This window comes from Gastrolobium bilobum, unplaced genomic scaffold (assembly GCF_033153095.1).
Source record: "Gastrolobium bilobum isolate Gb01-03AN ecotype WA unplaced genomic scaffold, APGP_CSIRO_Gbil_v1 utg7702, whole genome shotgun sequence".
Taxonomy (NCBI): domain Eukaryota; kingdom Viridiplantae; phylum Streptophyta; class Magnoliopsida; order Fabales; family Fabaceae; genus Gastrolobium; species Gastrolobium bilobum.
The window spans coordinates 19,750-37,233 of NW_026897275.1; the positions used below are offsets into that span (position 1 = coordinate 19,750).

General features: G+C 35.5%; 4 protein-coding genes across 6 annotated transcripts; 1 reads left to right on the forward strand and 3 right to left on the reverse strand.

Annotated features, from left to right (window-relative positions):
* Window positions 1-1,106: 1,106 nt before the first annotated feature.
* Window positions 1,107-9,117, reverse strand: LOC133305680 (cytochrome P450 704B1). 2 transcript variants are annotated; one of them, XM_061505919.1, is made up of 7 exons: window positions 9,105-9,117; window positions 3,810-4,072; window positions 3,512-3,727; window positions 3,102-3,398; window positions 2,629-3,006; window positions 1,435-1,635; window positions 1,107-1,328 (listed from the first exon to the last, which is right to left on the reverse strand). In XM_061505919.1, the coding sequence occupies exons 1-7, from the start codon at window positions 9,115-9,117 to the stop codon at window positions 1,149-1,151; spliced, it is 1,548 nt and encodes a 515-aa protein (XP_061361903.1). In that variant the 3' UTR covers window positions 1,107-1,148. The 2 variants fall into 2 exon arrangements, with proteins under 2 accessions (XP_061361903.1, XP_061361902.1); XM_061505918.1 differs by lacking the exon at window positions 9,105-9,117 and having other exon boundaries at window positions 3,810-4,157.
* Window positions 4,832-5,906, forward strand: LOC133305684 (17.4 kDa class III heat shock protein-like). 2 transcript variants are annotated; one of them, XM_061505923.1, is made up of 3 exons: window positions 4,832-4,868; window positions 5,004-5,260; window positions 5,450-5,906. In XM_061505923.1, exons 2-3 carry the CDS (start codon window positions 5,048-5,050, stop codon window positions 5,705-5,707), a joined length of 471 nt encoding a protein of 156 aa, XP_061361907.1. In that variant the 5' UTR covers window positions 4,832-4,868; window positions 5,004-5,047; the 3' UTR covers window positions 5,708-5,906. The 2 variants fall into 2 exon arrangements, with proteins under 2 accessions (XP_061361907.1, XP_061361906.1); XM_061505922.1 differs by lacking the exon at window positions 4,832-4,868 and having other exon boundaries at window positions 4,950-5,260.
* Window positions 6,002-8,440, reverse strand: LOC133305681 (protein SLOW WALKER 2-like). The gene is made up of 5 exons (XM_061505920.1): window positions 8,413-8,440; window positions 8,211-8,300; window positions 7,510-7,881; window positions 6,908-7,130; window positions 6,002-6,803 (listed from the first exon to the last, which is right to left on the reverse strand). The coding sequence occupies exons 3-5, from the start codon at window positions 7,875-7,877 to the stop codon at window positions 6,171-6,173; spliced, it is 1,224 nt and encodes a 407-aa protein (XP_061361904.1). The 5' UTR covers window positions 7,878-7,881; window positions 8,211-8,300; window positions 8,413-8,440; the 3' UTR covers window positions 6,002-6,170.
* Window positions 9,118-10,158: 1,041 nt separating the features above from the next.
* Window positions 10,159-16,833, reverse strand: LOC133305666 (protein SLOW WALKER 2-like). The gene is made up of 6 exons (XM_061505904.1): window positions 16,687-16,833; window positions 13,436-14,120; window positions 12,672-12,747; window positions 12,149-12,268; window positions 10,431-10,499; window positions 10,159-10,238 (listed from the first exon to the last, which is right to left on the reverse strand). The coding sequence occupies exons 1-5, from the start codon at window positions 16,831-16,833 to the stop codon at window positions 10,481-10,483; spliced, it is 1,047 nt and encodes a 348-aa protein (XP_061361888.1). The 3' UTR covers window positions 10,159-10,238; window positions 10,431-10,480.
* Window positions 16,834-17,484: the final 651 nt, after the last annotated feature.

Here is a 17,484-nt window from a genome sequence, read left to right on the forward strand (position 1 = left end):
TAGAAGAAGATATTGTACATTTTGATTTAGGGAAAATGAAAATAGGTTTTTTTTTAAAAAAAAATAAAATAAAATAAAAATCGAGTTACGGGTTAAAAGTTGACCTAGTTCAATTTTTTTTCTTTTTTTGGGATAAGATCGGGTTCAAATTTTTGTTTAAGTAAAAACGTTCTACCATTTTTTATCAATTTCTATTTAAGAGAGTTTTTACTTGTGTTTTAACATATATCACTTCAATAAAAATGTAAATTTTTACACATTTACACTAGTTTCTGACAACAATGAACATTAAGAGAATAAGTTAACTCATGAAACTTCATAAAGTTTTATGAAATTTAAAATAACTCAAGGTCACCTTTAGTGAAACCAAAACCTCTATGAGTTAATTTCTTTTATAACAGATGATTTAATATTTCTTGTTAATTTTATATGAAAATCATATTTTAAAACATTTCCCTATCAAATAATAAAAATCACGAAATATAAAGTGCCAGTGTAAATAATTTGATTTTATAGACTACTGCACCAAATAATAACTCCTACTATTAATATTTCATATATCCATTGCACTATCAACGAAATGAAAACTTTGACAGAACCTTTGGTATGTTTTGGGTCCTCAGAACTCAGATCTAATAGACAGTGGGTTATATCCCAGCTCTTAAAGTATCTCCTATTACAATATTCATATCACAGTTCTTTTCGTATGGCCCAACAAAACCTATTTCTTTTTGAAGAAAAATTATGGATTTGTTTTAATACAATGATACTTTGACCTCTTTAACTTAGATACGCCACATATGTATCCATTATTAATACTACATAGCGCATCGTGCGAATATGTATAAATTAAAACAAAATACGAAAATATAAAATAAGAAATATTTAAAATTATAATGAAAATGTGTATAACAAATTTAAATATTTCAAATTTAAAATATAGAAGAATAGAAGTTAGGAATGACAAATGTTATATATTTTATTTTTTTAAAGAGAGTACAAGAAGAGATTTAACCACCCCAAGATATTAAAATTATTAAGGGTTTACTAATGTTAAAATCTTACAAATCTTTATCAATTTTATGTATTCCATCACTTAAAATATGAAATCATGATGCTTATTGGACATATAATCAAAGATGAAGTACTCAAGAACGTCTCTCTATTGTAAGCTTCAAGCCATGTTGCATTGATAATATAGTCATCATCCTGTATTTCACTGAATGACCAGGCACCAAGTTGAATTTGTAAAATCTGCACAAAATAGCCAATACCATCCTCATCTGGAGATATGCAGAGTCCTTTCCAAGGCATATCCTTGGCCCTGCCTGTATATCCAAAGAAAAAACTAAGGTGTTTATTGCACATCTTGGTTCAAACATGCAATACTTGCTTTTGTATTTTTGTTATATATTCCAAACCAGATTAACTTACCTGAAAAGCAGTGAATTTGAATGGAGATTCATTTTGGAGAATACCATCCTTGAACCATCTTTCAGGTGTAAATGAAGCTGCATCAGGGCCCCAGTTATATTCCATCCTTCCCATAGAGTATGGAACATATGTTACCATGCCACCTGCTTTTATTTTGGTTCCATCTGGCAAGACATCGTCTTCCAAGATGCCCTTAGGATCCTACAATCAACCCCGTTGATATCATGTTACATCTATGAAACACCGACACTTCAAAAACCCTGACGTATCGTGTCCGACACTCTTTGACACTCCCCGACACTCCAAGATGCATTATAGAAATTCAAAAAAAGGTTCAAAGGTTGCGTTGCGTTGAGTTTTTAGTTCCAACTATTAGATTCGTTGGATTACGATTACTATTTTATTGAGTTTAATATATATATTTGGGATATCTTATATTTCTTTGCAAAATCGATGAATATTATAAGTTTAGTTTCATTTTTTTGTTAAATTATTGAATATTAAATATAATATACACTACAAAAATTAAAAATATTATTTAATATCAAAACGTGTCTTAACGTGTCGAAATCTAATATTTTTTAGAATTAACGTGTCGGAGTGTCGTGTCGTATCGTGTCACATGTCAGTATCGGTGCTACATAGTGTTATATGACACAACTTCTTTTTCCTACACACTCAAAAGTATGTGGGACCCACTCCAATTTTTTTTATCTTTTTCTATGCAGTGGGACCCATGATGTTTATGTGTCTATAACATGATACAAGAAGTGTCATGTAACATTATATTCATAATACCCTAAATCTTAAGCAAAAACCTTAGTGAAACTCCTCTTTCAAATTACATTAAGGTACTTTGCTTAGTAATAAATGTTAGAGATATATAATATAAAATCATTAACCTGATATTCAGGTTAAGCTTTAGGGTTGAATTGGTGCTTTATAACATTTAAGTACATGACATTTTATAGAAGAATTTAAATTGGACTGCCAAATTCATTTCCCTTTGGCAGCATTAAATGAATTCTCAAGCTCTTTTCATTAGGCTTCTAAAATGAAGAACTTCTGCTTATTCAGGTCATTATGAAGAAACCTACCTTGTGATTGTCCTATAATGCTTTCTAGTAGTCATTTGAGTCAAATGAGATAAAAAAAAAAAGTATATCATTTTTTCTTAATGTAAAAATTGCATACCTGAGGAACAGCTGGATACAATCTTAGGGTCTCCGTTATGACTGCATGCAAATAGTGCAGTTTTTCTAGTGAATCTTTATTCAATAACCTTGAAAATTGAGCTACTCTTTGATTGAATGATTCAGGGTCTCCTATGTCACATTGAAGCAAGGAAATATTCTCTTTGTTTGCTCGATTCTCCTCAAAAGTTTTGAGCTCTAAGTAAAGTTTGTCAGCAACATGAGCATGTGTAATTACCATATAAATGGCCCATGATACAGTTGTTGCGGTTGTGTCTCGACCAGCAATTACAAAGTTCAAGACAACATCTCTTAGACTCTTGGCTGATGCATTGCTTTCTCCCAGTTCTATGAATCTTGATAATATATCATGTTTTATCTGTTTATAAATTAAGATAAGAGTGATATATTAATATGTAAGCTTAGGTTTGAACTCCACTGCTATGTTTGGATACATGGTTTCTATGATGCTACCTGATTTTGTTGCCCATTCTTTTTAGCATCCTCTATCTCTGCCTTCCTTCTACGAATTACTGAGTAAGTGAAATCATCAATGACTTTGATGCTCTTATGAAGTTGTGCTTCTGACCCTATATTTAGAATTTTCTTAATTTTCCATAGTGGATCAATGAAGCGAAGTGTTACTATGATGTTTGCAGTGTCAAAGGCCCGAGCAAAAGAATTGTCTGGTAAATTGGGAGTCAAAGTTCCAATTTCCACACCAAATCCCACTTTACATATGGAGTCTAAAGTCATTCTCATCAACAACTCCTAGAAATTGACATTACAAGCATCATCAATCAAAGCCTCCACTACTTCATAGAACTAAGGACATGAATTTTAAATTGCAATAAAAACATAAGCATGAAGAATGTTTGCAGCACCTGCATGTCTATTTCTTGGTTGAGGAAAGATGCTTGACTGAGAATGGCAGAGAGTTTTAAGGCATACTCCCTGAAAACTTTGGTGCTGAAATCCCTCAAATTTCTGGATGCAAACTCTAAGCTTGCTGTCTTCCTTTGTTTCTTCCAAAGCTCACCATCAACATTAAAGATCCCATCTCCAAGAAGAACTTCCATATAGGAATGATAAACTTTACCCTGCAGTTAGAATCACAAGATTTTCCATCAAAATCATCAAATTATGCAAGTAAAAGAAATGAAATTTAAACAAGATTCAAACCTTCGGATAATTATTGAAGTTGGTCTTAAGTACATGTTCCACATTAGCAGGATCAGCTATGTAAGTGTAAGTTGTGAATGGCATAGGGACCACAACAGTTTTTGACTTGGACAAATATTGGACAAGCCAATCATGCATCCTGTCATAGTTCATTAATTGTTCAATGGAAGCTCCAAGAAAGGGCCATGTTTTGGGGCCTAACTTGTTCCTTTGACTCCATCTGTGTATGAACATCCATGAAACAACCATGCACATCACTAGCACTAACCCTCCCATGTTGCATTGGTCCCTAAAGGGAGCAACTAATGCCTGGTTCATCTCTTCTCTCATTTTCAAGACATGAAAAATGACCTGCATACAGAAATCTGATATGTCACAAAAGATGAATGTTGGAGTGATAATGAGTATCTTTATATTAATTAAGGGAGATCAGAGGTGGTTAAAATGTAGGTGTGCCTAACTGGTTTATTTATTATATGGTTTTAGCTATATGTGTTAGCAACTATATCACAATCTTTTAGTGTTTATGATTTATGAAATTTTAAGATAAAGAAAAGCTTCATTTGTTTCGTGCCCTTCACCTAAGTTTCCTAGAATTACTAATATGACAAGAGGCTGAAGGATGATGGGGCTTAATTGAATTGGTAAAAAAAATCTTCTTTCTTTGAATCATAGTATTCATTCTTATTCCCTTTTCAAAAAATCATAAACTTTTTTTTCATTTTTTGTGATTTGTTCCTACAGAACGTAGTTCGAAAAGATTACGAAAATAGAATCATCTGATTTGATTCATTCTCAATAGCCACGAGATGATTGTGACACGTATAGAGAAGCTAGGAGCCTTGGTTGTCCATAATTTTCCGGAGAATAACGTGTAACAAAAAATTCAAAGGACGTTTCCAGAACGTTTGGGCGATCACTCTCGAACCTTCTTCACTCATCATAGTTTTCTTCTATTTATATACATCCAAAAGTGTCGTTGTTACATATCTCTCAACAAGATTCCTCAAACATTAAAATTCTCATTATCTTGGTCAGATTCTCGGGGCACAAGCATAGGTACATGTCAGAACATTGACTCACTATTCGTCTCCTATGATGTCTTTTTCTTTTTCTTTTTTCTCTGTCTCTTTCTTTTTGTTGTTGATGTTTTTATGTGGTTACCTTAATTGCTGTGTTTTGTGGTGGTTTCAGATTAAAAGTAATAGTGGGTGACTTTGCTGTGAGAATTGGTGAAGATGAGCAGTGTTGGTGTGGATTTGGTTACTGCAGTGAACAACCTGTTAAATTTTCCTGAAACCATGGAAAATTTCATGTTTCCATCTCGAGAGCATGACAACCAAAACACCAGAGGAGTTTCAATTTCTAGCTTTCCAGTGGACATTTTGGATACTCCCAAGGAATATATCTTCTTCGTGGATGTTCCTGGTCTCTCCAAATCTGAAATTCAGGTGTACTTGAGAGAATTAAATTAAAGATTATTTTTTTTATGCTACTATTCATGATATGAGACTTTTGTATGATAATATGCAGAGTATTATGTAAGCATGCATAATTTGTTGGTGATTTGATATAATGAAGTAGTGATTAGACATTTGTGTTGTGGTGTGATGTACTCATGAAATGTGGCTGCATTGCAGGTGACAGTTGAAGATGAGAACACACTTGTTATACGAAGCAATGGGAAAAGGAAACCTCAAGATGGTGAGGATGAAGGTTGCAAGTACCTTAGGCTGGAGAGAAGAGCACCACAGAAGTTGCTGAGGAAGTTCAGGTTGCCTGAGAATGCCAATGTGTCAGCCATCACTGCTAAATGTGAAAATGGGGTTCTGACTGTGCTTGTTGAGAAGCACCCTCCTGCTCCAAAATCAAAAACAGTTCAAGTTTCCATTGCCTGAATGATAATTTGTGTTGGGAGCTAGAGCACAGTGATTTTTTGGTTTTTTGTTTGGTTTTTCTGCTTGCTTAGTAGTGAAGGGCCTCTGTTTTTGCCCTTTGTGGCTGTTTAGGTGGCAATGTAATCCCAGTACTTTTGGTTCTTATATTTGCTCTTGTTCCCATGTAATGAAATTTTTAGCTAGTGGATAAATAACAAAAAGACAAAAACAAAAAACAATCTTCTCACCAATATAGATGAAAACAAGAGCAATCTGCTTAACATTTTGTAAGACTAAACTAGTCAAGCGAAAAAAATTAAACATACCCAAATGATGGGTCCAAATTAAAGAAAGGAGCACTAGGTATATATAAAATGGATGAACACAAATATCCACTTCAATCTCGAAGCTAACATTCAATCTGGCCATAGTTCTCTATTAAGAAAGATCAATTACCAAGGAAAATGAGCTGAGCTTGACCAGATTACTTTTTCCTTTTCTTAGACTTGGGTTTTTTATGGGAAGGTTTTTTCTCGGTATGGTTATCTTCCATTAGATGCTCAAACTCTTCATAACTTGCAAATGGAGACACTGCACTCTTGCCACCACTCTTGCGCTTTCGTTTTCTTCTGTCAACTTTATCTTCATCAACATCAGAGGCATCATCAATATCTCCAATGTCAATATCATTGTTGTCATCACTGCCATCATCATCAATTGAAGCATCAACGTCTTCCTCTCCAATATCTGAGGCTATCTCCATCTCTGCATCACTAACATCACCAATCAAGTCCTCATCATCCTCATTGGCTACTTTATCCAAATCATCATAATCATAGCCACTTTGAGGTTCCAAAGATTGATCAGCAGTATCCAGCAGATTCTCAATCTCTTCATTATCACTCTCATCCCCACCATCAATATCGCTGCCATCAACCTCAAACAACTCCTCAGCAGCTTCCTCATCAGCTGATTTCTTCTTTTTCTTTTTCTTCAGTTTTGAAGAGGAACTCATTTTGTTTGTATAGAATTTGTGGAAGACAAGATCCTCTGGTGGTACATCTACTTCAGCTAATGAAAGAATTTCTGACCCAATCAAATGATTGTTGACGTCCATCTGCAAAAATAGGATAGAAATGACGATACATTAACAACAGAAATGATTCTGCTGAAAAAGCATGAATTGAAATGATTGATTAGTGAAAAAAAAAACACATTTACCTGCTTGGCAGGTTCAATCTGAGAACCACCATGCCACGTGCTTTGTTTTGGTTTCTTCTCCATGAATTTGTCAAGGAAAGCTGTTAAAGACAGGTCATTTAACGGGTTTCCATTATAGACAATGTTGGCTCCAGAAAGAAGAGTCCCTGCCATAGTAGCAACTGAAGGGTGTGCATGAGAAGCAAGTACCATTAACTCCCACCAACTTACGCGGCCTGCATTGCTGTTGGGATGGACAAAGTGTGTAATTTATGATGTAGAAAGATAATTAGAAGGTGTTACAAAACAGATTAAGAATATAACTCGGAAAAATAAAAATCAATGGTTATTAAAATAATCTCTTTGACTACAACTTCCCCAAATGCAACAGCTATTTCAACTTGTTACCAGAATTGTGGATCACTTTTAGTTCCCTATTAGAGGCAAACATAGATATTATGGGCCTCATAACATTGTACCTATCTCCCCTTTTAGAAGTAATATGAAACAGTTACGCAATTTATCTTTAGCCCTGGTGCTTTGAACAAACAATCACAGAAATCTTTTATAATTTTTAGATATCAGAAATGAGTTCTAATGTGAAAGCAAATCAAGCAAATTACCAATAAGAAGGCTCTCTGTGTTGCGGATCATAGCCTCCAGGCAGGAGTGATTTCTTGGCAGATAGCTGTGATTGCTGATCTTCATTATCAGATACAGACTTTGATTTCTTATCATTTAAATCACTCTTTGCTAGCACAAAACCTGCATCCTCTGAAGCATCATCCGAATCATCATCTTCAGAAGATGCTGGAAGATCATCTTCATTTTCTGAAGAACCAGCGTCAGAATTGGCATCTTCATCATTCTGAACAAGTCCAATATCATCAATTTGTTTGTTTGATACAGTACTAGGTTCATTATCAGTTTCTTCTATAATATCCTCAAAGTGTTCGAGTTCCTCATCCATAGACTCATTCTGCAACGCCATGTTCCTATATGACAAGTGAAGATGAGTAGATGATTTTTTTTCTAGTCAAATGAGTAGATGGTCAAGTACTTGACTACCAAAGTACACAGAATAGATAATTTCTTGACAAATGTTATATATCTTTCACATCCACAATTAATAATGGCAATGACATAGAACAAACAATAACCAGCCTTACCATAAAGGTGGTCTGGCTTTAAGAAGTTCAGAAAGAAGAAAAAGGCATGCACATGCATATTGTGGTGGTTGCTGAAGTGCAATCTGAATGAATAAGAATCATTAGTGTTATCTTGTAAAACAAGAAAGGTAGAGAAAGGGCAGTTTAATAATCACCTGTAATAAACGTTTAGAAAATGCTGCCACGCGCTTTAAATTGACATCTCTCTTCATTGCTCTTAGAAGAAGTGCAATAAACATTTCCGCCTGATAACGAACCAGTTAGAAAAAAAAAAAGTCTAGAGAGGAGAGGAGTGAAGAACAGCATAAGCATAAGCATTTTGGGTCTGAAGGTAAAATGTAAAAAGAGATTGCTTGCCTTGGATGTATTCATGACTGCAGGAAGCAGAAGTTTGGAGTACAAAGCACGGTAAAAACGATCACTGGCTATCTGATTCTTCGATGTAATTTTATCAAGAAGCATCAGTGCTTGAACTCCTACGTTAAAATTCTTCGAATGTACCTGCAAGTTTGCAGCTTTTGTTAAGACATCGAGGAACCAAAATCAGGTATGAAATACTGCACGCAGAGTTTCAAATGTGTTATCAATCAGTAATATTACCAATTGGAAAAGTACTGGCGTTTGAACATCAACAATGTCATCAGCTTCATTACTTGAGACAAAAGGAAATGCTCTATTCAATCCCTGTAAGAATATCAAATGGGAAATAGCAAAAGATTGTACAATTTAGGACAAAGGTTGCTGAATAGTGAATACCCAGATTATGACTGAGTCTGACATGTTAAAAAATTTCACAATCATTAATCAAAATCATTGCATATAATAATACTATTATATAATTATACATACAGTTAGGAGAGCCGATAGAAGCCGGGAGTCCAATTCCGCATGTGATTCTGATAACCCTTTTGATTTTTCCTCCTTAGCATTTGCCTTGCCATTTTTATCAAACTTTTGATTGCTGCTTGCAGCAGTGATCAAAACCTGCAGAACTCTAATTGTGAATGCATTTCCCCCCCCATTTTACCTATTTTCTAAAAATTGAGAACCGCACACTGACATGACATTTCAGTTTGAGAGAAGCTTAAAGAAGGAAGGATGTTAGGGAAAACCAATACCTTAAATAGTGCAAAATATACATCTATTAGACGTTTTGCCACTTTTGGTCCATCTCCTTTATTTGTGAGACGGACTTGGCTCAAGAAGTTAACCTGAAAAAGTAGAAAAGGCAGTCAATGAGATTCTTCAGTCAAACCATGTCTAAATGGATTTGGATAGAGTCAAAGTTTTAAGTTCAAAGGTCATCTAAAAATTGAAGGGTCACCATTTATGTAGCTACAGAAAAGTGATTTCAGACAGATATATTCATGCAGTGCACAATATTCTCATTTAACAAAATCAAAAAATGATTACACAAATAAATTCTAAAAGTCTGAAATGTCACAAGATCTAGTATACAAGATCCCTTTTGGGCGTGTTATAAGATGCCGATCTGAATGATAATGACACAAACAATGATGGACAGACTTTAAGAAACATACTAGGGCAGATAAAACCAAAACTTGTGCTTTTCTGTGCCTAGCATGTAACAATTAAAAAACAAGAAGTTTGTCGCATTTTACTTTGCTTTGAAAGATATAATAATAACATAAACAACAAAAAGTTTAGGACATACAGCATGGTACTGTGCACGTGGTCCTAAGTGAGGCCGAAAGAGAAAAGAATCCACCTCGCCAATAACCACAGCCTGCATAATAAAGGGGGAAAATCGTAACGAAACAAAACATATACAATTAACAAGAAGCAATTGCATCAGCACCTAAAACAAATTAGGAGGAAAATAGGAGCCTTCACGTCAAACATATATATCATTGTCAAATCTCACTCAACCAAAAAGGAAATAGTCAATATCTTCTAAAAGAGAAGGAAATGGAAAACAAAACAAAAGAAACCATATGAGGCATGCAAAGCTTTACAGCTTGTAATTTTTGTTCAAGAATATATCTATTTCCTGGTAACATTGATAATATGTAAACATTGGCTCAAACATAGATTATTGACACTCCCAAAACCAAATTAAAAAGGTTGATAAATAACCATACCTTCATATTTGGGTGGTCAGACAGAAGGTTGGACAAGTGAAAGTCAGCATTAGATGCAGCCTTAGAATCTGGATCCCCAAGCTGAAGTAATTCCAAGTCCCCGCCCACCAGCAAAACAAAAGAAAAAAAGCAAAAGTGAAAGAAAGAAAAAAATCAGAGAGTGAGTTTAGTAAACAGCTTGTATTAGTTAGTTCACTAACCACCTAATATGACAAGACCAAATGAAGATCAAACATGTCCAATTAAGATAGGTCATGCTTAATGTTAACTCACTTTATTAACAAGTGCAGAAAGTAGTTTGCGCTCTTGCTCTGACTTTCTACTCAATAGCACGTATATGGCCTGCAAGCAACAAAGCAAAAAGGAACCCACACAATATTTAATAATTGATTCACTTGATATATCTCAAAACATGTCTTCACACCTCACATAACATGCATAAAAACAAAAAAGAAAACCACAAAATGCAAGGGAAAAAATCCTATAATTCACGGGTTGATTATGTTCAAGAACTTTCAAGTACCCTGCAGAAGTTAAGACAAAATATTTTAAGTTAATAATACTAGCTGTTAGAGTATAATATAAACCATTAAAAAGGTCCTCATCTCCAAATCTAAAGCAGCATGTATTATACCTCGTGGCAAACCTTTCAACTTCCCAGAAATTGCAGGATATGCCTTTGTTTCTCCCCAGAAACTCCATTTTTTGGTCAATCTCTTCTTGGTGATAATGATACTTTGTAGTTCTATACACAATGAACAGCACTACTGTACACACAATTGCCATAAAAGGCAGCTGATTTCCCCCCATCAGACAAACCACTCTTTTTTCTCATCAACCATCTCCATGGTTTGAAAGACTTCATGAAAAACAGAATCTTTTATTCAGTTTTCATCACAAACTACTTGCTAAATGCAATCGTGTCCTGGATTTGATCATCACCGCCCCCATTTTCTTTATGGAATTTCTTAGTATGGATAAGCTGGGCCTGATGCATTATCCACATTTCAAACCCAATGGGCTCTCTTGTGAGTGGCGTGTTAGAGTATAATATAAACCATTAAAGAGGCCCTCATCCAACAGCTTAAACTTTTGGGTTGAATTGGTTCTTTACGTGGTACCAGAACCTCGGTGTCAGGGTTCGATCCTCACCGCCCCTCATTTAATTAATAATTAATTAAGTCTTGTGGAGTTTCTTAGCACAGGTAGGCTGGACCTGATGCATCATCCACCCTTCAAGCCTAATGGGCTCTCGTGTGAGGGGGCGTGCTAGAGATATATAAAGCTATTAATGTAGCCTCACCCAATAGCTTAAACTTTTGGGTGAATTGGTTCTTTACACTAGCAAACCTTTTGTTATAATAAAGTATAAACTAGAGTCACTTGTAACCGTAAATATTAAGTAACTAAGTCTAAAATAAAAACCAAAAAGAAAGAAAAAAAAAATTAGACAAAGTGTGAACAGAAAATCAACCTTCAGTGCCTTGTTTTTTAAAGCAGGTAGCATGTCTCGGGATGCTTCTTCAAGTGCAACAATAAATCGTTCATATCTGAGACATCAGAAGCTATTACATAGATCACTAAAAAAAAAAGAGCTTGGGTTGACAAGGACAATACACACTGTCATTGAAATTTGAAAATTGGTAATATTATGATTGCTCAAGCAAATATTAATTAATGTGATGTAAAGTAATCATATGATGAAGTTTTAGGCTGTCTGGTACTAGCATGAATAAGCCCTTTCTCCTATTCTTCAGTGGTAGCAGGAGGTTACACTTCTGTGTAAATGCTCACTAGAATCCAATTATTCTTATAATGGCAAAGCAAATAATTAAATGTATAGGAAGCATCCAAAGTATAAGAAACAAAAAATGCACTACATAAAATGTACTTGCATTTAGAGTTAACTTAAGAAACCTTTCACCAAATCAAATCAGAAAATTTGATTTAAGATTTTTTTTTTTTGTACAACAAAGTGTTGCCACACATACCTCTGCTTCAAACAGTCCTCCCAATACCAGAAAAGGAGAAGTGAATAACCATCTTTAGTTTCTGGAACGTGATTTAGCGGCCGCTGTATCAGGGTCTTCAATTTGCGATCTGGTAATAAGCTGCAAGCAAAATAGGAAAAAAGAAAATGTAGTAGATCAGAGCACTGATGATGCATGTGATTCAATACTATGCAAGTTAGACATTTGTCCAGTATGGTCCAAATAATCAGTTAAATTACAACTTACAAGCATGCAAATCGAAAAGTATAACATGGCATATAATATTAGAATAAACAGGGTATACTCATAGCAGAGTAATGCAGGACACGCAAAGTAGAGCTTGGATTATTATAGTTTACATTTGATGATTTGCACAGCTTTCACAATTATCACTCGCACAGATTTTTATCTCTTTTTGAGCATTTTTTAAAAAGCATTTATGATTACATTTTAATGATAAAAGAAATTTTATCAAGATCGGGAGAGGACAAGTGAGAGTGAAAGACAAAGGGGAAATGCAGACCTTGCAATAAATAATTCTTGGAGTGCTTCGAAACCTGTCAAGGCATGGCGCTTTCCAACCTTGGAAGTAACCATTCCTAGATTAAACAAAAAACACAGTCAAAAGCTCAACTCTGAAGCAACACATATGGGGAGAACAAAAAAATATTATATATCCTAAAGTCAATGTATATATACAGATGGGGAAATCTCACTAGAGACACAAATCATTGAGGAAAAGAGCCATGAGATTGAAATAACAGATCACTATAAAAAATAAAACTTGGTTGAATGTTTGATGGAAATGAAACTCTAGCAAGTACAGTGTTGGGATACATATCTTATCTGCTTCAGATTAGGGTAACATACAGGGGAGTGCTGCTTGGAAAGAGATCAATTATGTACAAAGATAAGTTGATTAAATTGCCAAAAACTTTGAAAGTAAGAAATCTCGATTTAGCAAAAATAATAGATACAAGACAGCATCAGAATCATTCAACCCCACCAATAAAAAATTAACTGAAACAAGTTCTATCGCACCCCAACCCCAAACAAAAACAAAAAAACTTTTAACTAAAATAATTGAGCTAATACATAGCCTAGAAAAACAACTTGTCGTCAGAACTTGAAATGTCAATCCTTACTTATTCTTCAATTCATCGACACTTGAAGAAAGGAAACCAATGTAAATACTTGCTTGATGGCTCAAACTAAGCATATATAACAAGTTAATAACAATAAAAGCCGATTAAAAATAAAAATAAAAAAGATGAGAAATGAATTTACCCAAAAGAGCATCAATTGACCGCAAGTTTGCAATTGGGTTGTCCCCAACCAACACAGAAAATGCAGATACTTTGTCAGCAGCAGTCCCTGACCTCTGTGTGGAAACCAACATCTTAATATCACTACTCTGTCCCCTTGATGACTCATAATCCTGAGCATACTGTGCCATCAACCTCTCACACACTTCCCTCTTCTTCTCCACAAAGCCTTTCCACTCTTCCACATTCCTTATCTCCACCTTCTTCTCCTCACCAATCACCTTGGCTTCCAGCTCAGCCGCATCCTCAAACCACACACCCAAAGCATTTGCTTTCATCAAAGGAAGCTTGGGAAGAATCCTAAACTTGTTGAACCCCTTTTCCTTATTGGCAGCGTCCACTGACAGAACAGGGGGTTTAGGTTTGGGGTTGGTGTTTGGTTTCTCATGGGGTCCATTGTTTCTGTTTAAAGTCTTGTTTTTTGGCTTCTGGGTATTTTGGGGTGTAGTTTTTTCAGGTGCTTTTTGCTTCTTCTGTGGCTTGTTTGGCTTGTTGGTTTGGCGAAAATCGACATCGTTGAAACCTGAATAGGATTGTGAAGTGGACAACCCAAGCGAAGAAGCGAAAGAGGCTACATCGGATTTGAGGGTGTCTATGTCTTCCGGATTTTTGGAGGACTTGTCGGAATTTGATTTCACCATTGTTGCCTGTGGAAGGAAGAAAGAGCCACTTCACGGTTTCAGTTTAGGAAGTTGAAGGAGTAGGGTTTAAGAATTTGGGCCCATATCAATACAGCCCGGCCCATATCAAGTACGGTTTAATTATCATGCTTTTTATGGAAACCTAAGTAATTAATTATCATGCTTTGATTGGTATGAAAGCATGATAATTAATAATCATTAAGCCGTCAAAACGGGCTAGCCCGGCCCGTTAGGCCCTCGCCCGCACGGGTCAGGGTCAAAAAGCTCGCAGGGTCAAAGACCCGCATATTAAATAGCTCGCACGAGCCAAAAAATCATATAACCCTATGGGTTAGGGCCAGCCCGCGGACCAAAAAACTTTTTTTTTTCTTTAGATTATAGCTGCTATAAATTAACATAGACTTGTCAAATAAATATTCCATAACATAATGTAATTTATATATTCAATTCAGATAATTACCAGAATTGCTTAATAGCTAATATAAACTTCCTACTCTGCTCAAATGGGTATAAACCAAATCATCCAGATTCCATGAAAGGAATTAGAAATACATGATTGCAGTAACTTCAACACTTGAAAAAAGGTATTCTGATATTATTGAATTGTGTATTAATCTGATACAAAGAGGTCTCTATTTATAGAGACCAAAAAAACCTAATTCTTAACCTAATGGGCTTGGCCCACTACAACAAATACTAATAATAATAAAAGACCTAATATTTACAACACTCCCCCTCAAGCTGATGAATAGATATTTATCATTCCGAGCTTGCTAGTAAGTTCTTGAAATCTGTCTGAAGGAAGTCTCTTTGTCAATAGATCAGTTAATTGACGCCCAGTGAAAATGTATGGAGTGGTAATCAACTCGCTATCAAGTTTCTCTTTGATGAAATGGTGGTCGACCTCAATATGTTTAGTTTGATCATGTTGAACCGGATTATGAGCTATACAAATAGCGGACTTATTGTCATATAGCAGCTTCATAGGTCCTTCACATTTTATTTTGAGATCATCAAGTATAATTTTCAGCCACAGTAACTCACAAATGCTTTGAGTCATAGCTCGAAATTCAGCTTCTGCACTTGACCTGGCAACCACATCTTGTTTCTTACTTCTCCATGTCACTAAGTTACCGCAAAGAAACATGCAATAACCAGTGGTAGATCGACGGTCAGTCACGGATCCAGCATAATCAGCATCAGTGTAGACTTCTAAAGAGAGATTGCCATCACGTCGGAATAACAATCCTTTACCAGAAGTAGCTTTAAGATACTGAAGAATTATCTCTACTACTTGCATGTGTTTCTCTTTTGGGTCGTGCATAAACTGACTGACAAAACTAACAGCATAAGCTAGGTCTGGTCTCGTATGAGCCAGATATATTAATTTTCCAACTAGCCGTTGATATTGTCCTTTATCAACTGGAGGATTCTCCTCTTCATAGCCTATCTTATGATTCTGCTTAATAGGAGTATTAGAGGGTTTACACCCGAGCTTTCCTGCTTCTTTGAGAAAATCAATAACATATTTTCTCTGGCTGATAAAAATTCCTTTTCTTGAATGAGCTACTTCTATCCCTATGAAATATCTCAGTTTTCCAAGGTTTTTGACTTCAAATTCAGAGGCAAGTCGTGTTTGCAGAATCTGTTTCTCCACAAAATCATCACCTGTGATAATAATATCAACATATACAAGGAGCACAGTAAGCTTTCCATTATGGGAATGCTTGAAGAAAAGAGTGTGATCTCCTTGACTCTGTCTGTATCCTAATGTCATCATAACCTTAGTAAACCTTCCAAACCAGGCACGAGGTGACTACTTCAATCCATACAAGGCCTTTTTTAATCTACAAACTTTATTTTCTCCTTTCACAGAATCAAAACCATGCGGGATTTCCATGTAGACTTCTTCTTCTAACTCACCATTGAGGAAAGCATTTTTCACATCAAATTGATTTATATCCCAATCGTAATGGGCAGCAAGGGACAACAAGACTTTCACCGTATTCATCTTTGCATCTGGAGCAAATGTTTCTTCATAATCAATGTCATAGGTTTGAGTGTAACCTTTGACAACTAATCTAGCTTTGTATCTCTCAAGAGTTCCATCATAATTATATTTCAGGGCATAAACCCATCTGCACCCTACTGATTTCTTTCCATTAGGTCTATCAATAACCTCTCATGTTTTATTTCTCTCCAACGCATTCATCTCCTCTTGCATGGCTTGAGCCTAATTCCCATATTTCAAGGCTTCATGTACTGATTTTGGGATTGCAATAGAGTCTAGTGCTGAAACAAAGCTTTTGTGCTGCACAGAAAGATTAGCAGAGGGAACAAAATGGGAGATAGGGTATTGAGTATAAGAGGGACAAGAGGAACAAGATTTCTTAGGACAAGATCTTTTTCCTTTTCTAAGAGCAATGGGTAAATCATCAGAATCAGTAGTAATGGGTAAGTCATCAGAAGTATTAACATCAAGATCATAAATATGAGATTCAGGACTTACCAGTGGTTCAGACGATTGAGGTTGCTGCTGAGACAATGTGGGTTGTTTCCTTCTTTGATATACAAACTCAGGTGTCATAATCTTATGTATCTCTGCTGAACTTGATGTATCAGTCACAGGAGGATCAGTCACAGGAGGATCAGATATAGAAGGAACAGGAACAATAGGGACAAGAGAAGGATACACTGACACAGGTAAAGGAGTAGACATTGAAGACTCAAAGAAAGGAGGTGATGAGCTTTCTGGTGAAGGATTCTCCCCTTGAAGATGAGGAAAAAGGACTCACATTCCTAAAATGTAACATCCATAGAAACAAAAAATTTCGTACTACCAGGGTGATAGCACTTGTAGCTCTTCTTATCGGGAACATAACCAAGAAAAACACATTTAATAGCCCTAGGGTCCAACTTACTGCGATGATGTTTATGAACATAAACAAAAGCAACACACCCAAACACTCATGGAGGAAGACTCATAGTTGGAATAGAAGGGAAAAAAGAAGTTATAGAGTGAATAAGACTTACATGGTCAAGTACCCGAGTGGGTAAACAATTGATCAAGAATGCTGCAGTAAGAATAACATCTCCCCAATAGTATTTGAGTACATATGTCTGAAACATTAATGCACGAGCCACTTCAAGAAGGTGACGGTTTTTTCTTTCAGCAACCTCATTCTGTTGAGGGGTGTCAACACAAGTAAGTTCATGAATCATACCGTTATTTCATATAAATTGGGAAAAATTGTGATTAACATATTCAGTACCATTATCTGTTCTTAGTCTCTTGATTTTTTTACCAAATTGGGTCTCAACCATTTTATAAAATTGAAAGAACAGATGTGGTATCTTAGACTTTTCACGC